Source organism: Uloborus diversus, chromosome 3 (assembly GCF_026930045.1).
Source record: "Uloborus diversus isolate 005 chromosome 3, Udiv.v.3.1, whole genome shotgun sequence".
NCBI lineage: Eukaryota > Metazoa > Arthropoda > Arachnida > Araneae > Uloboridae > Uloborus > Uloborus diversus.
In genome coordinates this window covers 72,986,612-73,011,997 of record NC_072733.1, presented here as the reverse complement: position 1 = coordinate 73,011,997, position 25,386 = coordinate 72,986,612, and the positions used below count along the sequence as shown (strand labels likewise).

Below are 25,386 nucleotides of genomic sequence, written 5' to 3'. Positions count from 1 at the left end.
TAGATGCAGTAAATTTAAATCCAAATAACCTTATGATCAATCGTACATCCTTTAAGAGAGCAAGAGAAAATCTTCGAGAGGTAAAATCAGATTTCATGAATTTAAATCTAGGTTTTTTATTTATTCCCTGTGATACAAAGCTACATCCAAATGTAACTGGAAAAAAACGTCCGATAGGCTTACCATGATAGCTTCAGGTTCCAATGTTGAACAACTACTCAGAATTTCTTAGATAATTCTTCAGTTGTATATGATATCTTAGATGACTGCTCTTTATTGCTAACTGTTCAAGCTGTAGTGTTTTATACAGCGGTTTACAATACCGGCGGTATAAATTGTGCATGTAATTTTTAGAGCAAAAGCTGAACGGTGATATATTGCATTTGTATTGCTATCATCATGTACTTGAAATCGTACTGCAGAGTGTCTTTAAAGAAGTTCTTGCCTTTCTTAGTTCTAGACTCGATATTCCATTATTTAAGCGCTTCAAAATTCAAAAATTTCACATACCACTTAAATTCTAAAAGAAGAATTTGATGACATATTATTGTTCATAGAAAGCGGAATTAAGAAATATTACAGAGAATTCTCATAAGGTGTAATAATATTTCTTGGTGAAGTCCTCGCTCCTACAGGGATATGTTTTCGGCAACCCGGAGCTTATATGTGAGCCAGATGGGTGGCAAAAGGAATTTATTGTTTGAATATTTATATATTTAGGAAACAATTTAAATTGACCTTACATGAAGAGATTGCCCGTAAATGCTGTTTTACAGTTAAATGTTGTATGAAGATATGGTTTTTCGCAGCAACCCTTTCTAGGCCTTTTAAATTAATATAAAGTCTAGTGTCTAAAAAACCTGCAGCGTACAAAATGATGACAAACATGCAGCAGAAGCAGTGATTGAAAAATTTATAAATCACTTATGGTACCTTGGGGATGAACTAGTAGCTTTGTCCGTATTGGATGAAGGAATTAACTAAGATAGGAAAAGACTACTTCAAAAAAATGCTTGTTGAATAGGAAGACGTGTCTGATGACTGTATAAAAAATAGTAAAGATTTTTCTCTTTATAGAATCAATTACAAGTCAGTAAAACTGTTTGAAAAGTTACAAAAACCAAAAGATGTTTTCCTATTTGATCCTGATTCATGGCAAAATGAAGGAAGCTATTTAAAGGGAAGAGATATCGTTAAAATGCTGAAAGTTGTGAATGATACTACTGAAAGAGGAGCACAATTAATCTAAGAATTTCACAAACAATTTACCAAATATGAGTCACAAAAGCAACTTAGTATTTTACAGACACTCTAAGACTATCAGAAAAAAAATGCACACGATTGAGATATATTGAGAAAAGCGTACAATTAAGGTAAAGTTTCTAAAACAATATTTCATTCTTATTCAATGTAAAATCTTTAGACGATATAAAGCAATTAAAAAGATTAATTTTAGTGATACCTCGCTGTAAAAATATTTTGCAAACCTAGGAGAAACGATGTACTGGATCTGAAGTAAAAACTCGAAGATTTGTGGGAAAATTATCAAAAGTGTTAAAGTTCAATGTCCTAGGGGCACGTGTTATTATTGACCGATCGAGTTCAAATTTTGCACCGATTACTTTTTATTATAGTGTCACAAAATTAGGGGGCGTCACTTGTTGAATTCCAAAAAAAAAAAAAAAAAAATCCCATATAAATAAGGACCACCCTAGTATATATACGTGCTTACACCAGTATATGCGAATTCATACGCATACTCGTATATTTAACCGTGTTTACTGTAAAAACAATACATATTAAGTGATATTATTTTTTAAATTTATGTCTGCCTTATACTTAAAGATTGAGTGACTTTAAAAGAACAATACCAGTTTAAGCCTAATATTATGACCACTTTACCCCATCTTGCTTAAATTGTTCTAAAAAATTATCCAAAATAGATTCAGCTAACCGTTAATGACTAAGAGTTCTTAAGTCATATAGGAAGCTTCCTGAGCAGTCAATCTGTTCATAGTTCTAACAAACAAAATTTCCCAAGAAAGTCAAAAAAGGTGTTTAGATTTTAAAAATTTTCATATTCACACAAAATATTTTTTTTACCAAATAAAATTTTACCAGCTGTAAAATTTTTTATTCAAAATGTAGTTTCTAACTGCCCTACCTTAAAATAAAATTATCACATTCATTTGAACATTTATTTCCAAGCTATAGCCATTTATTTGACGTATGACCACTTTACCCCATTGACCACTTTCCCCCACCAGACCCTATTGAATCACATTAAAATTGCTAATAATTGGGAAATAATATTAAGTTGGTGTAAAAGGAAGTCATGTGATGCACACATCAGCTCGTTTTCTTTTGCAAATGCTCCTTTTTGCCCACTACGGGGAATATAGGAGATACATATTTTTTAAATCTTTGTTTTTATTAGGGAATGGGCGGTTAGGTTAAAATAAATAGAGATGGTTTAGAAAATTTTGAGATAGGTTGTATAAAGAGATAGAAGTCGGCGGCGGCGGCATTCTTGATGAATGGCGCAAAACAGAACTGGAAATAGACACAGAAAATATTTTATTCATATTCATATTGATAAAGATAGATATAGACTGATTAGTACCGCAGTCAACTTTATTCAAACAGCCGCCGAGGGTGGCAATCATGGCGTAAAAAGGTGAATTTGAATAACAAGTAAGCCAAACAGCCGCCGTAGGCGGATGCTTGCATAGAAAGAGTAATGGCATTACAAGGCGATCCAGCTAGTCGCCACAAGTGGCTAATTTTAAATAAATATTCTAAATGTTATTATTATTGTTATGATTCGTATACTTACTTGATTTTAACTGCAATGTAATAGTCTGTTATGCAGTATAAGAATTGAAATAAACACCATGGTTCGTCCAATTTATTATACCAACAATTTATGGATTTTTAAAACACTACACTTTTATTAATACAAGGACAATTTAATTCAAAAACAGTTTCAGATGCTTTAATAATTTTTGAATAAAAATAATGATGTAAGGTATTGTTTGAATTCTTGTACCTGTAAATACTCGTATATACGACATAACTAAAAAATTAAGTATTGCAAGCATCACATTGAATTTTGCAAACACCATACTGTATCAACTTATCTAAAGTTATTATAAAGTGATTGATTTATGTGATTAATAAAAACAGGTATATTTTTTTTTATCCAGCAGGTACTACTTTTTTCAGGTGGCATTTAGTTTTTACTGAATTTTATTATCATCACTAAAAAAGTATGTATATATGCCATACAAAAAATTTTTACTGTATTTCCCTGTCCTCGAGAGCACTTTTTTTTGGTCATACGTTCCATGAAAAATGTATGGCATTGTATCAAATCAAAATTATTTAAAGAAGTGATAGAATCTTTTAAAAAATTATGATGAATCAAATGACCTACAATACTCGATCTGAATGGAGGGGTTGGTAATCCCATATTTTCACCCCCATAACAATAAATTGGTACGGCATTGAAAAAAATAAAATGATATACAAAAAGAAAAGAAAATATGCTAATGCTGTACATGGTAAAATCATGGAAAAAGTCTGTAAAATAATAAGAAAACCAGAAATTTTGGACCTTTAATGACCCGTTTTTTTTTGTACGGCAATAAGTTAAAAATGACTTTAAATTGATTATCTTCAAAATTAACTATTTCCCATACAAAATATTTTTATCCTAAAATACCCGTTCCTGATGCGTCACTTCCTGCTTCCGGTGTCGTCGTATGTACCGTTCCACCCAAAATGTATGGCCTTATATCAAACATATCGTTATATATTTAAAGTTTTAAAATCTTAAAAATTTATGATGGATCAAACAACCTGCATCCCTTGGTCTAAAAGGAGGGGTTGGCACCCCATGTTTTCACCCCTGTATCAATAAATTAATACAATACTGAAAAAAAATTAAATTATACACAAAAAGAAAATATGCTAATGCCGTACATTGTAAAATCACTGAAAAACTCCGTAAAATAATTGGAAAACAAAAACTTTTGGGCCTTTCCTAACTAAATTTTTTTGAACGACAATATGTTAAAAATGAATTTCAATTGATCAACTTTAAATCAACTGTATGCCATACAAAATCTTTTTATCCTAAAATACCCTTTCCCGATATGTTATTTCCTGCTACTAGTGTAGTCACATGTACCACCCAAATTGTACGGCGTGGTTCTTGAACTCTTTTTTATGAGCTACACTGCGGCTTACAATAAGATTCCGAGTGGGTCAAATGACCCCCTTGTTTTTCGACCTGGCTTGTGTACTATTATTATTTTAATTTCTATGTACATGTCTCGATTTTTTTATGGCTGAAGCACTTTCAATTTTAAGTTTCATTTCATATTTTATACAATTATGCACACTATAGCAGCAGACCTCATTTGGCAAGAATTTTCTTCTTCACACGCAACTTCTAGCATAGTGTGCCAGCAGCTTTCCTCATCGTTTTTATTTTAAAAAATGTGCAGAATACAGTAGTTACTAATAAAAAACTGACTAATTAAAAGTGTCCACTGGCCACTAAATAAAAATTTGAATTTTAAGTAGAGTGAGGATAGAAAATTCAAATAGATGTCCAGAAGACAACCTAGAAGTTCTTGGCTTGGAAATCCTTAAGGAACTTTGTAACAAAGGCTTGAATGTTCTCTACACACTTCCAAAGTTTTTCTTTGATCTAGGAAAAAAAGAAAGACACAGGAAGCTAGCCGGATTGTAGTTGGCTGGGGAACCAATATGGTGTTTATTTTGTTCGTCGGTTAACACGTTTGGTTTGACCTTTGCACAGACCTTACACATTTGCATATCCTCTGTCACCTTGTCATGTGCCGCAAATGTTTAAGTGTTCAGAGCCTCAGTGATTTGTTGATTGCTTAATCAATGGTTCATTTTCTTATCATTGAGCACATGTTTCACAAAAATCTTCCTTGACAGACTAGTTTTATTTCCCCGACTTGGGATCCTGGCTAGAAGTCCTTTTTGAAGGCATGTTGAATCACCCCTAGTATGCTTCAGCAGCATTCTTCACAAAAAACATGCAAAATTTGATGCTATATCATTGCTCAAGTGTGATTCTGCCATCCAACAATAATATAGCGTGCAAAAATAGGTTTTGGGTGGAATGATGTCTCCACCAATACAACTCCAAGAAGCATACTGAGCCTGGTCATCATTGGAACTATACGCTAGTCAAAATAAGAACAACTTTGCAGGACTTTTTTTTAGAAATAACTCTGAAGAAATTAAACAAGATTGCTGACGACTTTCCTCCGAGTGAACACTCATTTGTTTTATGCTACAGGGATTTTGGGACCGTAAAACGAATGTCACATACATATCACAGATTGCTACCCTGTGAAATCCAATCTCTTATAAGTGAAATTCTGAAATTATATCAAGATTCACCGTCAAATCTGTTGAAAACAATGAAATTTGTAACTGCTGAAACAGGTGCCCTTCATTTTTAAGAGAACTTTTCCTCCAAATTGAGATTTCGGAAAAAGATTCTACTGGGCGAGACAAATATTTGACAGAATAGTAAAGGAAGGGTTTTAGGCTAGCTATTTTATAGACGGTTTTCAAGAGAGAAGGATAGAAAAAGAATATTTCCATGGAGGATGTATTTGATGAAAATGAATAGTTTTACACACATGTGAAACTTAAGCTTTTTTTTTTCTAAGTTTGTTAGTTTTTAATTTATTTTTTTGCACCAGACTTTATTCTTTCATAAAAATTATTTTTAGAGAAAGAGGAAAATACAAGGGGTCAGGTGGGGTAAAATGGGTAGTCATAATATATGGTTTAAAAATATCTTTTGTTGGACATTTTTGTTGCTGCTTCAACTTACAGGGAATAAAAAAAAATAACTTCTATTTTTTATCTCAAATTTTGAAAATGGGGTAAAATAGGTATATGGTTACTTATCATTCCAGCAAGTTGTTTTAGTCCATGCAGCGTGAAATTTTCTTTTAAATGAATATTAATTCATTTGTGGAAAATTTTAAATGATTGAAATATAAAAATATGCAATGCCATGATTATATAAAATAAACTTCGCTTTATCATAATAAATAAAAATAAGCCAGAAGCATACTTATTCTGGTGTTTGTGTGCACTTGCACACAAAATAACAATTTCCTTGGAATATGCTGGACCAACCTAGCTGGGCCCTGTCTGTTGCTGGTCGTCACATTTGTATTTGATTGCAATCAGATGCTACCAATTTCTATAATGTACCTTTAAATTTTCAGAACACATCCTTGTTTCAATCTGAAGTATACTTCACAAAGCACTATTTCCTCACCTTATAAAGATTTGAAATGAACAATTTTACCAAGTGGCAGAAACGGCGTGACACAGCAACAGTGTCGTGGGCATAGAAAGACTATTGCGGACAGTTCTGTCTCAGCTAAAACAAATCAATTTGTCCACGAAAAGAAAAAATGTTCGCAACTGTCGAACATTTTTTTCTTTTTCCCATGGCAGTACACAGACATTGGCATATTTGCATGAGCTGCGTACGCTGGGAGGGAAAAATTCAAGCTATACCATGACGTACACGTGATCGTTTGTGGCCCGGGGCTGCAAATCGGTTTCTCAGCAGGAGTCTGGCCAGAGGAAATTTGGGTCCGTTAACGGACCCTTCACAAAAGTTCGAACAACCAAAATGGACCATTCACAAAATCGCGATCAACCAAAATGCACCTTTCACAAAATTCTAATAAACAAAAATGGATCTTTCAAATAGTTTACTGAAAAAGCAAATCTGATATCAAAATAATGCATGTTTCTGTGCATAAAAAAATGTCAGCACACTTCTGTGGAACTCCTGAAAGCAATAAATAACTAATAATGCCAAATATAGTGCTTGTTGTTTATTTCCTTAAAAGAAATTAATAGCTTAAGTCAGTTGTTTTGTTGTAAATAATTTTGCTTGTTTGTTTTATCATATAGTTAGCAGTGGTGTTGTTATAAATTTCTCTGAAAATGCAGCAAAAGGACTTTTTCTCTCCCCTTATGACTTAAAAAGGAAAAAAAAACATATCAGAGAAATTGAAAGTAAAATGTGATCATTTGAGATAGGGTTAGAAGCTTTATAATTATTGTCATTTAGCGTAGGGTGTAAAATCCTTGTAGTGATTTGGTTGGAAAATATTCCCATCATTTAACCAACTTGGCAATATTTGTACCTTTATGGTGGGATGTTAGAATCTTATTTTGGGAGAAAAATATATGGGTTTCAGTTTTGGATGCTAACAGGTATGATTAAGTAATTAAGTTCCTGTTATATACTGGAATTCCTTTAATTATTCATGAGTTGATATTGGAAAACCGGTATTGTCTATTACGTTTTCCTTCACTCCTCCCAATCTCAACCTCCTCCCCTTCGACTCCGAATTATAGGTGAATTTTATGCTTTTAATGCCTTCATTTAGAAAAATTACATCTGTTTGCATCCAATATGAGAATCGAATTTTGCTCATTTTTTAAGATGAGCCGTTTTTATACTTTTAAAGCCTTCACTTTGAGAATTGCGATCTCTTTGCATCCATTATGAGAATGAAATTTGTCACATTTTTGATGTTTTGTATGCTTTGTTAAGAGTAAACAGATAAAATCTCCTTTTATTTTTATTAAAATCCTGAAATATAGAAATTTTAAATAAAACTCCTTTTTAAGAGTGTCATGTGTCAAAAATTTAAAAGCTGAACCACTGCTCAAATCATATATATATATTTTTTGTTTCAACTATTTTAAATATGTGTGTGTAAAATTTCCAGTTGACATTTATTGCATAATTTAACAAAATGTGGAATGGTGCAGGGGTGCCCACAGGGGGGGGGGGGATTATGGCGCAAGTTGCGCCATCAAAATTTTTTGGGGGGGATTTTTTTCTGGTAGGTTTTGTTTTTCTTTAGAACATGAAATTTTTGAATTTTGGAAAGAAAAAACATTTAAACTCATTTAACAAGAAATAGATGCATTAATAATACTTTTTTCACGTACCCCTCAGTGCCCCCCCGTTGCCATAGTCCCCCCCTCCCCCCAGTTTTTCAGAAGTGGGGCTGCAATATCATTTTGGCGATGCAACTAACGAAGAAAAAGCGAACTCTCCGTTGTTTTGAAAAATTAAAATAGTAATTATAAATGAACAATTGAAATAATAGTGACAAAAAGTATTTTTTCTGTAAAATTTTAATAGAAAATGTAACTTAAAAATACAATTAAGGAACAAAGTAAGGGCCGCAGAAATGTACGCTTCAAACATTTTCATTAGCACAAAAAAAAGTATTCAGTACAGCACACTCTTCACTAGGCCACAGAGTGGGTATGTCTGCCTTGTCGAAAACTATGGGCTCGGCTCAAATTATTGTGCATAGAGTAAAATTAGAATAATGGGAGGGAGGACCGGGGCCAAACTAACATGGTGCATGCCTTGTCTCTCGGCGGCCTTGGTTATCGAAAACCCTGCTTTATGGTTCTTCAGTAAAAAAAAACATAAATAAATAGGACAGCCCATAGGATAGGGGTCACCGAAACATTCCCATATGTTTTTTTTAAATGAAAAATGTCCTGAAAATCATTGCTAAGAGGAAAAAAAAGTATGGGCCGCCAAAATAAGTTTGAAAAAGAGAGAGAGAGAAACGAAACAGTTAAATGCAAAGAGAATCCGAAGTATTGTAATGAGTACTCACCCCAAAAATTCTAAATGTTTGAATGTAAAAATCGTAAGTAAATCAAAGCTTGATCAAGACATGCAGGTGGCATATTTAAAATAAAATGAAGTGGAATAGAGACCTAAGGTATCGCAGAAAATTACCACATCCGTTCAAAATGTTAAGTCCTTTTTCTAAGGCTGTAAACGCTTGTATTGCAAGAAAACAAAAATATTAAGCTGGGAATTGGAAAACTTTATTATGGAAAATCCAAGCAAATAAACGTGTTTAAAAGAAAAAAATCGAAAAAAATATTGCCACAATAAGTTTATCAATAATTAAAATTTACAATGAAGATAGTCGGGACGTAGCCAAATTGAAAGGAAAGAGTGGGAAACTCCAAACCCTTCTTTTTACGTCCCCAAAGCTGGCCTGGAAGTGAGTTTCTAAAACTTAGGTTTTGAAAAAATCCCGGGAAAACGTTCTCAAACCCATCCTTTACCCTAACGTCATTAAAGATGGCCTACACATGAGTATTTAGGACTGTAATTTCGAAAAACCGTGAGAGTGCTCCCAACGTAGCCTCCGGGAAACGCCCTCTCAATTAATCATTCACCATCATTCAAGGCCGAATAAATTTTGTCTTTTGGACCTTAATTTAAAAAAAAAACTCCCTGAGATGTCCTGAAACTGTCGTCCTCCAAATTTTACCGAAGTTCTTCAAAAATGTCATTGTTAAGGCTTCGATTCAGAAAATTTTTCGGGGGAGATCTCCAAAACCTTCTACCCCTCTAACATTATTTAAAATTGTCTACGATTGCGTTAATTGAATTTCAATTTTGAAAATTTGCCAAGGGAGGATTCCAAATCTCTCCAATCCTTAACATAACATTACCAAAAAATCTTCTAAAACTGCGGTTTCAACAAATCGAAATTTTTTCCAGAGAATGCCACCCCTCCCCCCCCCCCTTCTCTTTCTCTCTCGCCAACATCATCAAAAATGTCTTAAATCTCGCTTTTAGTGCTTCAATATTTCAATTACAAAACATTTCTGGTTGCAAGTCCCTTCAAAACTCCCAACCCCCCCCCGCATTCATCGAAGGTTGGCTTAAATTATGTTTTCGGAGCTTTAATTTCAAGAAACTGGCGATGTACTAAATTTTAGCAAAAAGTCTACAATCGCGTTTTTAAGGCTTCAAAATTTCAAAACATTCCGGGGAGGGGTTGTCCGGCGTCTCTCTTCCCTTTAATATCACCATAGATCATCTAAAACTGCATTTTTCGAACTACAATTTTCAAGTTTTTCCCGGGGGAGTGCCCCCGGACACCCCCCCCTTTACGTGTCATAATCAGAAATAATTCACAATTGGGAATGTGTGCTTAAAGTTTGTATTTTGAAAAATTATAGAACGATGACCCCGAGTCTCTTCCTCCCTTAACTTCACCATAGATCGTGTAAAACTGTGTTTTTCAAATAAAAATCTTGAAAACTCTCAGGGAGAGAACCCGGACCCCCTCTTCTCAACATAATTAAATATGATATACGATTGTGTTGGGAACTTAAATTAGGAAAAATTACCGGGAGAGGCTATCCTGGACCTTCTCTCCCCTTCCTCCCAAACTTAAAATATAGTCTAAAACTGCGTTTTTATGTCTTCAATTTCGAAATAATGCAAGAAGGTATCCTCCGACGCGCCCCCTAATTTACTACAAAGGTCTAGTAATATGACTTTCCCTGCTAAACCAGAAGCCAAATCTTCTCTCTCCCTCCCTCTCTGCATATTTGAACATGAGTTTGATACAATTAAGGGGCAGCTAAAAGTGTACCCCCCCCCCAAGTTTCTTGACCTAGCAACAGCCTTGGTACTCCCCCCCCCCCTGTCCAAAATTTAATGACTGTGTCTCTTTTTCAATGAAGGGAACATCACAGACGGCATGGAGTTGGTGTCCGTTTCAAAGCTGGATCAGACGATTTGAGTTATCAGGGGTCTGTCCAGGATTTTTCACAGGGTCCGTTTTTTGTGAAAAATCAAATAATTTTGTGAAAAATGAATTAATTTTGTGAAAAATCAAAAAATTTCGCAAAAAAAAAATTTTTTTTTTGTTAAAACGAAATTTTAGAATTTAGAGATGGCACAAACTGCATCAATTAAACTTAAAGTTGAGTGTTTTCCTCTTCTATGTCGAGAAAATCATTCTGGATTTTTTTCCTGATATTTGACCGGGGGGGGGGGGGGGATCGCTCTTTCAAGTATCAATATTTATCTACCATTCTACATTATGTTAAATTATACTAGATATATTTCTGTACAGTACTTAAAATAATTGTAACAAAAATATAAATAAATAAAATAAAATTCAGAAAAGGGTTCAGCATTCAACTTTTTGACCCAAGACATTCATAAAAAGCACAGAATTTCGTTTAAAACTTTTTATTTTAACAAAAATAAAAAGATATTTCAATTGTTTACCTCTTACCAAAGCGTAATAATCGTCAAAAATTCGAAAAATCGGATTCCATAGCGGATGCAAAGAGATCGCAATTCTCAAACTGAAGGCATCAAAAGTATAAAAAGGGCTTGTAAAAGAAATATTTTTGATAAAATTATTTTAAAATTGTATTTTAGAGACCTATGATAAACATATCATTAATATCTGTGGACACAGTTGACCCAAAAAATAAAATAAAATAAACCATCTATTCAGCATTTTAATTTTTGACTCATAACAGAAAATGGAATTTTGCTTTAAAACTTGAAATGAGAGTTCTAACAGAAATTAAGAGACTTTTCATTTATTTGAATCCTAATAAAGAGAAGTTAGCTTGAAAATAGAACAAAATATGATTATCATATCGGATGTTAAAAGATTGCATTTTTCAAAATGTAGACATCTAAAGAAAAAAAAAAACGGTAATTAAAAGAGTTTATTTAAAGTTAATCATCCTTGTTAGCATCGAAAAATCAAAACCCATATAATTTTCTCCCAAAATAACAATTAAACATAGCATCCAGCATCGTAAAAACGCAAATATTGACAAGCTGGCAAAGTGATGAGAATATTTTCTAATCAAGTCATTATAAAGGTTCAATGCCAGACGCTAAGTGGTGATAATTTTGAAGATGGTAACCCTATCTGAAGCGATCATATTTTTTCCTCACCCTTACTATCCCTTTGCAGTTCTAAGTTCATTTCGCAGATATATATTATTATTGTTTATTAAAGCATGAGCAGAGAAAAGTGCTTACGAATGCCTTTTCAGAAAAGTTTACAACAACACCGCTGCTAATTAGCTGTGATAAAACAAACAACCATTACATTTATTTGGCAGTAGCAATTATTTATCACTTGCAGGAGCATCCCAAGAGTGCCGTTTTTCTTTTTTTTTTTCAAAATTAGCCGATTTTGTATAAGCTGATCCCTCTAATTTGACTTAAAAAAAGGTTCCAAAAATTATCAGTTTATACACAGAAATATGCGATATTTTGCTTTTAGATTTGCTCTTTCAATAAACAATTTGTGACAGCTCCGATTTTGTTTATCAGAATTTTGTGAAGGGTCCGTTTTCTTTGATCGGGATTTTTTGAAAGTGTTAAGTGAGCTCCGTGAATTTGTTATGTTGCTTGAAGAATAATTAGAGATCCAGATGCATTTTTACTTGTATTTATTTAGAAAAGGACAACAACGAAAATATAACGAAACTACAGCAACGACCATTTCAAAAATAGTAAAAGTACTAATGTGTTGCCACAATGGTAAAGATAAATGTATCATAATTTAACACGCCTCCTTACAATTATCTTTACCAATTACAAACATAACAGAAAAATATTTTTTTTTACTACGTTCAACGTTTTTGCACAAAATGTCCAAATTATTAAATAATATATCTATATGTATATATTTTATACATATAAATCCAAAACGTTGAACTAAACATAAATACAATTTAGTTTTCTACCAAAAACAAAATTTATATAAATTTCAACATTTTTCTGAACTTTGTAAATTTAATTTTTCCTAGCGACTTAGTAAAGATATCAGCAATGTTTGACTCTGAATCTATCTTAAGAATTTCAACAATAATATCATTAACAACATTTCTTACAAAGTTTGATTCTGTCACAACTACAGATAATGCAATATATTCTGCAAAGGTAGATGACTTAGTTACACAATTTTGTTTTTTAGATTTCCAATAAATGGGATTTCCAAATAATTCAATTACAAATTCGGTAGTTGATTTCGTATCATCTCCTGGTTTTCTTTTGAACACCCATTTCACATATACAGTGCCTTTATCCTCTGGTTTACTCACTAGTGTCCAAGAATTATTTTTGTCAACACTGTTCATATCTATGTCCTTTGCCTCTTTCCGTCGAATAGCCTCATTGCATTTTATTGCCACTTCGAAGTTACCTGGAATTGTAGCATCACAAAGATTCACATAAACACTATAATATCCGAATTCTTCATCGAATCGAACGGGTGGTTTGACTTGCCTTTTCGGTCTCGTTTGACTTTTAATTTCATCATCATTTTTTGCATTGTCTTTGAAACTCTTTTTATTACTTTGCCCATTTGACACTTCTTCAGATAGTGTCCTATTATTTATATCGTGACTGTCATCTTCATCACCACAGTTTATACACATAATATCTTCTTCAATAATGTCAACATGCCTTGCAACTATTATTCTATTATTAACCAAAACTCTGTATCCAACTTCCGTATATCCAAGCAAAATTCCAAATACAGCCTTTTTATCCCATTTGGTTTCTCTTAGTTCATCTGGTACTCTGACATACACTTTACTGCCATATAGTTTTAATTCTTTTGCAGAAGGTTTTTTGTCAAAAAATATTTCATAAGGTGTCTTCCTCTGTACAGTATTTGTCAATGTCCTGTTTTTCAGATAAACAGCTGTTTTAACTACTTCAGGCCAATAACGCCGATCAACTTTTGCTTCTGCTAGGAGACATCTAGCCATATTCATTATTGTTCTGTTATATCTTTCGGCTGTGCCGTTCAATTCGTGTACATATGGTGGACATGGCTTTATCTGTATTCCTTTTTCTTTTGCAAAGTTATATATCTTGTTATTCATATATTCTTTACCATTATCGCATCTCAACTCTTTTATTATCTTTCCAGTTAAATTTTGAACTTCATTTACATATTCCATAAAACAATCAAAGACTTGATCCTTCGACTTAATACACCAAACTTTTGCCAATTTGCTATAATCATCGATAAAAGTAACGAAATATTTTTCCCCATTGCATCCAGTAGTTCTGTGAGGTCCATTTACATCAGTGTGTACAATCTCCAATATATCTTCAGCTCTTCTTCTATTATTCTTAAAAGGTAAATTATGCATCTTGTTTTCAATACATATAGCGCACTTCATAAATTCTGTTTCTATTTCTTTAGGTATTCCTTCTAATAATTGATTTTTACACATAATGTCCAAATATTTAAAATTTACATGTCCAAATGTACGATGCAGCTTTTCTTTTAATGTTAGTGTTTTATTGGTAACATTCGCAAATATTTTATTTGAAACATAACTTACTATTTTGTATAATCTTTCCTCTTTCTTCGCTATTGCTAATAATGTGCCATCAAAATTATAAATTTTTGAGAACCGTCCTTTTGAAACTATTTTATGATTGTCTGTGATCTTCGAATAACTTAATAAATTTGCCTTCATTTCTTTAACATAAAATACATTTTTCAAAGTTACTTTCGATTCAATGTCATAAACAGGAAAAGAGACTTTAATATTTCCAACCTTTGTCGCTTCTAACAACCTTCCGTCTCCAACTTTTACTTTAATTGGGTCCTTCAATGTTACTTGCTCTTCAAAATATTCATCACTATTTATTATATGATCGGTACACCCACTGTCCAGCAACCAGTTAATTTCATTTCTCTTTGTCATAATACTTTCATCAGAGCTTGACATGTTGCTTTCAATTATTGTAGTATGGAAACTTTCTTCTAACTGATTATTATTTACACTGTGGTTAAAGTTCGCTCCACGTGCGCGATGATTACCAAAACTTTGACTTCGTTCCTGATTATTTGCTAGGCTTCGTCCGCGATAATTTTTGTAACCCCTGCCATGATAATTCATTTTGCTGTTGCCATACCAACAGTTCTTTTTAATATGTCCAGCTTTTCCACAATTGTAACAAATATTTCCTCGTGGGCCCGATTTCTTTGTTTCAATTTTAAAAGCATTTGATCTTTCCATTGGCGCACGTTCGTCACAATCATTTTTCTCCTCGAGCGATTTCGCTTTAATTTTGCTTTTCAAATATTCAGCTGTTCTATCCTTTTCCGGTAAAACGTCGATTAAATCGCCAATGTGGCTATAGTTTGATGGTAACGCTCTTAGCATATAATTCAATTTCTCTTGTTCCGTTACGGTAGCACCGGCTTGTTTAAGATCGTTCACACATTTTTCAAAGTCATCGAAAAATAAACTTACATCTGGATAATTCTTTAACTTCACATTTTCTAAATTATTTCTACGTACAATTTGCAAAGAAGTGGAAGTTTTCAAATACATTGTGTCAAATTTGGCGATAATTTCAAACGCAGAATCGCATTCATGGATGTATTCTAATTGCTTATTTGTGATAGCGCCATAAATATAATTTGTTGCTTGAACATCTTTTTCTTCCCATTTTGCTCGATCATCGTTAGCATTAACTGTCCGTTGAACCACTTCCTTACACTTTTTGAACTGCAAAAATTTCATCATTCGTGTTTTCCAATTAAAGTAATCTGAACCATTGAAAAGCGGTATACCAATATCACTACTTCTTGCATACGCCATATTAGTTTTCTTTCTCTTATATCACTGTTTCTAAAGCAACTTACTAACAAATCTTCTTGATCTTCGATAGTTTTCAATAACTACTGCTTCTGCTACCATGTTAAGTGAGCTCCGTGAATTTGTTATGTTGCTTGAAGAATAATTAGAGATCCAGATGCATTTTTACTTGTATTTATTTAGAAAAGGACAACAACGAAAATATAACGAAACTACAGCAACGACCATTTCAAAAATAGTAAAAGTACTAATGTGTTGCCACAATGGTAAAGATAAATGTATCATAATTTAACAGAAAGGTCCGTTTTGTTTGATCGGGATTTTGTGAAAGGTCCGTTTTGGTTGATCGGATTTTTGTGAAGGGTCCGTTAACGGACCCAAATATCCTCTGGCCAGACCCCTGGTTATTCAATTTTTTATAAATTTTCTGGAAGTAGCACACAATTTTGTATGATGAATACGTGTGACAGTGATGAAACCAAACTTCCATTAGAGCGCCTCCACTGTAACGTCAGAATAACACCCTCTTTATCAAGAAGAGTCATCTAAAACTGCGTTTCGAGAACTGCAATTTTGAAAAATTTATAGGAAAGAGCCCCTGATTCCCCCCTTCCTTAACACGATCAAAGTCAAGCCTAGAATTGCGTATTTGGTGTATCAATTTCAAAAAATTGTCGGGGGAATGCCTCCGAAATTCACCTTTCACTAACATTCTCAAGATCCATTAAAACTGCGTTTTTAAAGCTACAAGTTCGAAAATTTAAGTAGAGTGCCCCCTCTACCCACCCTCCCACTCTCGTTAACATTATTAAAAAATCGTCTTAAATTTGGTTTGCAGGGCTTTAATTTCGAGAAATGCCGGGAGAGCTTCCGAAAACTATTTTTCTTAATGTCACAAAGGTCGGCTATAATTGCGATTTTAGAGCTTCAGTTTTAGAAAACTCCTTTTCTCCGAACCATAGATAGCGTTTTTAAGATTTTAATTTTGAAAATTTTCCTGGGGAGAGTACTATAGCATCTCTTCTTTCTCTAACGTTACCACAGATAGTCTAAAACTGTGTTTTTAGAACTACAATTTTGAAAACAAAGGAGAGCTCTCCGCAACACAACATTAGACTATCTACAATTGCACTTTTAAAGTTTCAATACTGAAAAATTATCGGGAAGGGGCCCCCAAACCTTTTATCCCCCTAACATCACCAGAGATTGTCTAAAACTGGTTTTAAAACTATGATTTCGAAAATTTTCCTGGGAGAAATCCCCGGCCCCGCCCTTCCCCTACCAATGTGACAGAAAAATGAAATTCATATTGTATAGATTTATATTGTATAATTCTAGTAATTACTCTATTTCAAGCCAGAAAGTTGAATCCCCTCTCCCTGTAATCATTCATACGTTTGAAAAAAAAAAAATAAGGCGTAGCAAAATTCAGGGGTACCCAAAACTTTTTACTCAAGCTCCACGTTGTAAAATTTGGGAAGGCAAGGCGGGTCAACAATCCAACAGTAATCAAGTGGTATTTGTTAGCGCTACCCCCCCCCCCCCCCCCGTGAATTTCACTGGAAATTACACTCTAAAAACCGTTATCTTTAACCCGATAGGAAAGCGAGAAAATTTTTGGGGGGGAATTTGCGCCATTGAGCTTGGAGGGGATGGGCACCCCTGGAATGGTGTATTTGTATTAATACTTAAGGGGGTGTCCATCTCCCAGAGAGCGATGCTGCTCAAGGGCCCCCCCCATACTAGGAAAATCTTTCAAGAACGATATTATCAACAAAAAAGAGAAAAAATACCACAAAAACATCCACCTAAATGTTTTTAGTGGTGCAGTTTGTGTCATCCCAAATACATAAGTACATGTATAAATTTTGAAAAAATTTTTTACAACCCCCTCCCCCCCACACATACACAATTTTTGATTTTTCACAAAATTATTTGATTTTTCACAAAGTAAATAGAATTCCACAAAAAAAAAAAAAAAAATGGAACCTGTGAAAAATCCTAGTCAGACCCCTGTTCAGTAGTCAGTAAATATTAGGTGCCCACCAAGCGGGAGGGGGGAGAGTCATCAGATTGCACCATTGAAACTTTTAGGTGGAAGGGGGGAGGTCATTTGAGAGTCTTTGGTCTCAATTTGGGGTGGGGATGTCGTTCTTGAGAGGGAAGTGCTTCATAGAATTTGAGGGAGGTGTGCCATCGGTTTTTGGAGGGGGGGGGGGGTCACCTCCTGTCATGTTTCAAATAAATTACTTAAAGCAAATGGTCTAATCTTGTGCAAATTGAAACTTCTTCCTTGATTGTATGCTTCTTTATTTTACATAGCCTGAATTGCGTAAGAGCAAAAATCAAACTATGTAAAAACAGATCACCCTACAGTCAGCAAAACGGTCTCGATCAGTGAATCCTGCAGAAAAGTGAGGTTCAAGTAAATTGAGGCATTGGCATTGAGAAAATAAAAAGCAGATAAACCCCGGAAGTGCATAAAGCTCCGGCAGTGTATAATCAACACCTCTCTGGGTACCTTTCCTGGATGACATTTTATGGTGATGTACTTTGACAACCTTTTCTGGACCATCAAGCAATATCTTTCAAACAAAAAGAATTAAGGAATACATTTGAGAAATTTAACACAACATGATAACTATATAAAATAAAATATTAATATGCTTCAATATTTTTAATTTATTAAAAAAATACAAAATTTAAATTGGAGACAATTTAAAGCAATTTCTATTACTATCACCCAAAATATCACCAACGTTGACAACTATTTTAGAAATTAGTAGTATGAAACTATAACAAGAACCTTTGCTATGAGTAAGAGCTAGCAATTTTGCTAGCATATTCGAATGAGTACATGTAAAAAATATCATTATCCATGGGGGGGGGGGAGGTCTTACAGGTCTGTAAACCACTCTAATAAACTTCTCTTAACATTTCTAGTTTTAATTTATTGGCAATTATAAACAAAATGTAACAGAAGCAATGCAGAAACTTTTGTTAAACTTACAAGAGTTATTATGGCACATTCAGGAGTCAGCTGGGCAGAATTAAATAGTGCACGAACAAACCTATAAATGCTTCTATGATCAGGATCCTTTTGATCATAATCATCACTCACTTTATCTTTCTACAACATAAACAATAGGATAAAATACAGTTAATTACATATCATGAAACACAATTCTTTAAATATACAAAAACACATCTAAATATATATTTTTTAATGGTTTTTGGAAACACTAAGAATTTTAAAAGTAGTATATGAAGATTTTTATGTCATAAGTGTGACAAACTATTTTCTTACTGCTCATTATTGTATTGCAATGTTTGGATTGAGTGTTCAGTAAAAAAAAAATATGTTATGTTACATTTGTGACAAAATTTGTACAGAAACCAGATAAATACTCTTAATGTAATGGTAATGTAACTTCACAAAAACAAAATATTCGTAGTGATGATTTAAGATTTTTCCACGTACGTTAGCCTTGTACTTATGTGTCTGGAACACATGATTTTTTTTAATCTACTTGTGAGGCCGATTTTGAAATTCTTGTCCAGACCACACTCACTGAAAAATATATTAAGATAGAAACACCAATCTAGTCTTCGTCATTTAACAATAACAAGAGGGTTGTAGAAGTGTAAACAAATGTCCATATTTGGCACAAAAACAAAAAATATGAACAAAAAACGGCTACAGTCTAATTTATAAAGGTTTTTGACATTCGTTTTGTTCAACAAGTATCTCTGTTGAATGTGAGGTGATTTCTCTGGCAGTAAAGAAAATATAGATTCAACCCAGTTTGTTCATGATTTAAAATTCCTGAAAGCGCAGAGAATACAATTTCTTACCATTGTCAACACTGTCTGGCTCCATGTAAATTTACTGTGAACTCTCCCACGAAAGCAGCTTCCTTGTAATGAAAAATTGAGGGGTTAGCAGAAAGAAAAGAGCGAGCTAGCAACAGTAAAGCACTGTGAGCTATCATGTCCCCATTTGAAATAACTGTCTGAAATATCTATTGTTTGTAAAAATCATGTTCTTTTAATTACTGTCTTCAAACATCTGTGAAATAGAAGTACATCCTAGTATTACCTTAAACCATGAATGAAACAACCATAGTGTTACAGCCTGCATGAAATAAAAACTGCTAAACGAAGAACTCCATATTTTTCTAATTTTAGGAGAAAAAATCTGTCAAGATAAAATGTGTAGGTTAGCTTTTTCCTTGGGTTATTTTGCTGTCAGGATTTAGTTTTCTTTTAAAGGTAAGTTAGTTTAGACTGGTACTATTTTTTTGAAATTGTATGAAAATTAAGTGCTAAGAAGTGCAATAAATATTTCTTAGTGTGCCCTTCAAACATAATAATTGTTCCAAACAAAAGTTTGGGTGCACATGAAAGTGTTCTTCTGGGAGTCATGCACATTCTACAACCATCCTCTTCTTTTACATTTACTGCTCTGTAAACACAAAATTCTGTTTTAGCCTTTTACCAGAGATACTAATGCCATTTTCTCATGCTCATAAATGCCTGGAAGTACTCTAACTTTCCTGGTGGCAAACTTGCAAATACCGTAAATGTGGGCTACTTTGGCCCAGATTTTGGAACTTTTCTCAAATATTTTGTAAGTATTCATATTTCCATGCTGTGGATACTTATTTTACACATGCAGAAGTCTTTTAATTTAATTTTTAAATAGTGATCAGTTTATTTCCAAGTATTTTTACCCTTTATTACTGTTTTTTATTTGGGCCAATGTTTCCCTTGCGTTTGGGTTATTTTGGGCCAAAGTGGTTTTTCCTTTTAAAAATCATTGTAGAACTAACTACAGCCAAAGAAAGATGTGTGCTCAAAGGGGAAAATATTTATTTGAAAGAAAAATACATTTTACAAGATGTTTGAGTCCCACATATTTGTTTTAAGGAAATTTTTTTTTTTTTTTTTTTTTTAAACGTGTGTGCATACCTAGTTCAGAAATTGCTGATGGAGAATAGTCAACTTTTAATTAGTTTTAGAAGTTGAATATTTTTATTAAGATAGCATAATTTGTAAGACAAAGGATCCTAAATTTTTGGTCACTATCAAAACTTTTTGGTGCGTTCCATGCTCTCAACATTCGCTCCTTCTTCTCTCGCATGAACAGCGATCTTTGGAAACCTAAGCTCATTCCATTGTACAATAATAAAATTCTATAAACTTTCCAACAAATTTAACAATATTTGTAAGAAGTAGGTAAACATTTTTCTACACAATCTGCAACTTTTAATTCCTCTTCATTTTCCATAATGAAAGCTATGTAGCTGAGCCCTGACTATGCAATCTCCCTCTTTATCCGTTGCCAGGAATTCCACGTTTTTCTTGTGTTTTTCCAGTTTAGAGTCTTAATTTTAGCTATTCTTTACTTTTCCAAATAGGCATTTAAAAAACTCCTAACTGATGTAGAACTGCTTTTCATGGAGAAGTTATGAAGGCACATGTTAGCACAAGGAACACAGAACCACTAGTGTCGCTTCTTGAGCAGAGCTATAGAACTGGTAGGTATATATAATTGAGTGCCTGGGGATGTTCTCTACTGGAATCTGTCAAAATATGTTGAAAAAATTGCACCCTTAAGGCAGACAGAGGACGTTGTATCTTTTTCTCCATTTGGGCCAAAGGACCCCAGGGCCAAAGTAGCCCGCATTTACAATACTCAAGCTGTTCTATGAAGTTTGACATTGAGTGGGCCTGGTCCTGTCACTAGGAGGGCTAGACAGAATTAGCGAAAAAATGGCAGCTGATTATAAGATGCACTGGCTGAATTTAGAGGAAAAAATTAAAAGTATTAATGGGAAAGAGAATATTTAACTATTATGCATAGAACAAAACCTGTTTAATATTTAAAAGACTTGAATTTATGATGCAATGAAAAACAAGAGATGAAATTAAAGAAGCTTGGTAAAAAGTACAGAAGAAAATAAAGCAAAAAATGCACAAGACAGGAAATGAATAAGTGAATAGAAACTGTTTGGGCATCCTGTTTGTTGATGCCAGATCTGTAAATTTGCCTAGCTCTGGTCCTATGGTACAAGCTCAAGTAAATTTCTTATCAAGGAGTAGGGACAGAAGACTATTGTGCTTCAAATGGATGGTTAGAAAAACACAGGAAAACATCAGCGATTAAATTCTATGAAATTTGTGGTGAAGTTATTGATTAAGGCTGTAAATAACAAAAAATTTCCAAAAATAAATAATGAACTGAAAGATCTTTTAAATAATAATGAAATGGGGGGGGGGTATTTTTTCAGCTGGGCTGACAAAAATACAGGGTGGTGACAGGAACTATGAAAAAAACTTCCCTGATTAAGTTCACCAATTTTCCCTGATTTATGTTACCAATGATACAGGGTTCATACTCTATTTGGATGAAAAAATTCCATGACTTTTTCATGACTTCATAAAAAAAATTCATGATCTTGTTACATGAAGAGAATAGTACTATTTAATTTCGAACAGGAAATTTTTGGGAAATGAGCATTAGCAAAACTTCTACATGAATGCTTCTACCTCATCGAAGCACTTACTTGTGATTGAAAATATATTAGTGTAAACCAACTATTCTTATTTGTCTTCATCATATAACTTTTAGTAAAATTAGTAAAACTACAGTGAATGAAATATACCAGTGCTTAAATGTCTAATAATTTTTATAAACAGGTAAAATGATAATGAATGGGACAAAGGTTGAATGAGTCATTAACTAACTTGCAATAAATTTGCTTCAAAGGTTGCCTTTTAGCATCAGCAGTGCATTTAAGCATACACATAGCTTGATAGTACTTTGGTTCATTAAAGAAAAGCCATTCTTTAGTAAATTCATGTTTCTAAACCAGATATTTATATTTAAAAAAAAGAAAGAAAAACATTCAGTAGCGAATAAATCTTTTGATTCAAATGTACTTGTTTACTTATTTGCACATTTTCAAATGCATATAATTTAGTGGGTTCAGAAATTCCTGAACTTAGGGTTTGATTCCTGACATTGAACGTAGCAGTGGGTCGCATGGATTAGTTCTGCGGGCCGTATGTTGAGCAGTACTGTTTTAGAGTATTAGAATTCTCCTATTTCTGTGTTTTATCACCTGACTAAAGATATTCATTTTCTAAAACTTTCAACAAATTGAGATAAACTCTGATACATTTAGTAATTAAGTTTTTACGAGTGATGGAAACAAACTCGGAGGCAATTGAATTGCATTTTTTAAGTGAGCGTGGCAAAATCAAGAATGTGCAAATTCGCTACTACAGAATATAAAAAGTCTTGAAAATAATGGTAAATGCAAAATGAGTGATGTTCAAGCAGTAAAATCACACTGCAAAAAAAAAAAAAAAAAAAAAAAAAAAAACGAGCGGCTGCCACAAAAGTGGATGTAATGAGATTTCGAAATTCAGAATTGTTTTTGGGATCATTCAATTTTCCAGTTTCAATATGTAAGACTATTAAATCACTCAATATTTCTGCTGCTCTTTTAGCAACTGTTACTTTTTTTTTGCCCAGGACATTTTTTCATGACTTTAAATAAATTTCCATGACTCTGAACAAAAATTTCAATTTTCCATGACTTTTCCAGGTCTGAAATTCGCTAATTTTTTTCCATGACTTTCCAGGATTTCCATGACCCATACGAACCCTGATGATAATAGTTTCCTCTCTTTGCCCAACTTGAAAAACCATTGGATGTTTATATAAAATACAGTATTTAAAACGTTTTAAGCTGATAACTTAAAGTAAATTTTAAAAAGATGCTGTTTTTTTAACTGAAGTAGTAACTTTATAAAAACTTATCTAGTGAATTTCTCATTGAAAAAAAAAAAAAAAAAAAAAAACTATGAATTTACTAACTTCTTAATTTATTTTTTATTTACAAAATTAATATTTCATTAAATTGAAATCCTTGCACAGTGCATTTTGAAGTACAGAAGCTTTTACCCAAGGTTTTAAATAAACATGTTCAGCCAACATACCATATCTTATGCAATCCAATGCTACTGAATTCCCTACTACTGAAGTGATGGCAAACTAGTGATTAAACATTTAGCTTTTAAAACAGTGCAAGATTTAAGATCCATTGAGTATGGTGCATAGCTCTAAGTACAATAAATCTGATTCCACGTGAAGGGATTTTACGCAGAATTTGTAAAATCAGTTCAAGAAATTCTTGATAATCACCTTGAGTGAGAGTCATAGAGCAATTTTTTAGTAAATTTTATTCTATCATCCTTTACATCAGCCACTTTTCCTTATTATTGACACTTGTAATGCATTTATCCTTATCAATGAATTCCCAGTAGGCTTGAAATTGTTTACAAAGTACTTCTGGCAGGGAAGAGAACCCTATGCAATTATTAAAAACGGCACCAATAATCAAATCCATAATGTAGTGTTGACATTGAGAATTAATGATATCTTTTTTTTTTTTTTTTTTTTTTTTTTGTACCAGTAAAACAGGTGCAGTTGCTTTTGCCAGTAATGATGCTACTTTGGTCAAAGCACAACACTTTGTCAACTTACAAAGAATTGTACAGAATTGCATAAACTACAAGATCTGACAAAAAAAAAAAAAATGCTAACTTACAGAAGATATTTCAGTGCAAATGTTGATACAGTGTGCATAAAATAGTTATTTTATAATGTAATTAATTTCTGATAATGGAAATGGCAATCGTATTTGTGATTAGGTCAATACAAGTATATTCAGCAATGATGCAAACTTCCTGCTTTGAGTTACCTTTAAATATTATTGAAATGTTACAAAATTTTGTCTCACTTCTTTTTCAATGTATTGTAACTAATAGGGGGGGGGGGGGCAGGACTTAAAAAATTTTCATCTTCACAAATTGGAACCATCCTATCGCATTTGTTTATACTGTAAAAAATTTACGGTAAATAGTATAGTTAAAAAGATGATATTGTTAACTCCAATGTGACAAAAATACTTTAGTTGAAAAAGAAAAAAAAAATCAACCCTTTCCTCAAGATATTTTCCCAACTGTTTTCCACAAATAAAATTTTTTCTCACTTCTGATGGTGTGAAATATTTTCCCAACTTTATCAAGTAAACCAGGTGGGTAAACATTCTGCTTAATTATACTAAAACACTATATTAAATTATTACAATTGATAAAAATTTTGTCCAAATAAAGTCTTGAGCCAGATTTATGAAGTATAACATTTCGTAACATATCAAATTTGGAATGAAGTTTATTTTCGTACATCACAAGTTAAGAAAATTTAATTCACAGTAAAAGTCACTGTAGTTCAAATTTTATTTCTTATGAATTTAAAAGGTTTAAAAAATGCCAATTGAAATGAGCACCATAGGATATATAAACTTTTGAGATTAAATATTTATAGAAGTTTTATATTTTATCTTTATTTTTTAGAGAAAGGTAAACAAAACATTTCACTTAAATTTATTTTTTACTTACTGATAAGGGATGTAGCTTTTCATCAAAGATATCTAGTGTACGATTGGAAGTTCTGTTCCTTATGTGATAATATATTGCTAACGTTACACATTTGAGTGTATTTTTCGGATTTGGTTGGCTGACAGTACTGTCATCTAGGTATATAGTGGAACATGAGCTTGATTTTTTCAATGGCCTAGTTTCTAACAACTGCAATAGAATACAACGTTATTGAAAGAATTATGTAAGACAACTTCAGGCAACTGAAAAACATGCATGGAAATACAACTTAAGAAAGGAATTAAAAAAAAAAATATATATATATATATACATTCTTGAATATCAATGTGTCAGGAAAATTGAACTATCTATGCACTGTATTAGAACAGTGGT

The 25,386-nt window shown here is 32.9% G+C and overlaps 1 protein-coding gene across 1 annotated transcript in view; it reads right to left on the bottom strand.

The window, feature by feature from the left end:
* LOC129218497 (cyclin-Y-like protein 1) overlaps nucleotides 1–25,386 on the bottom strand; it is a 103,214-nt gene that overhangs the window by 22,815 nt on the left and 55,013 nt on the right. The window contains exons 5-6 of the mRNA XM_054852783.1: nucleotides 25,015–25,203; nucleotides 18,551–18,670 (exon numbers count right to left, since the gene is read on the bottom strand). Of these exons, the coding sequence (XP_054708758.1) occupies nucleotides 18,551–18,670; nucleotides 25,015–25,203 (309 nt within the window). The remainder of the gene's footprint in view (nucleotides 1–18,550; nucleotides 18,671–25,014; nucleotides 25,204–25,386) is intronic.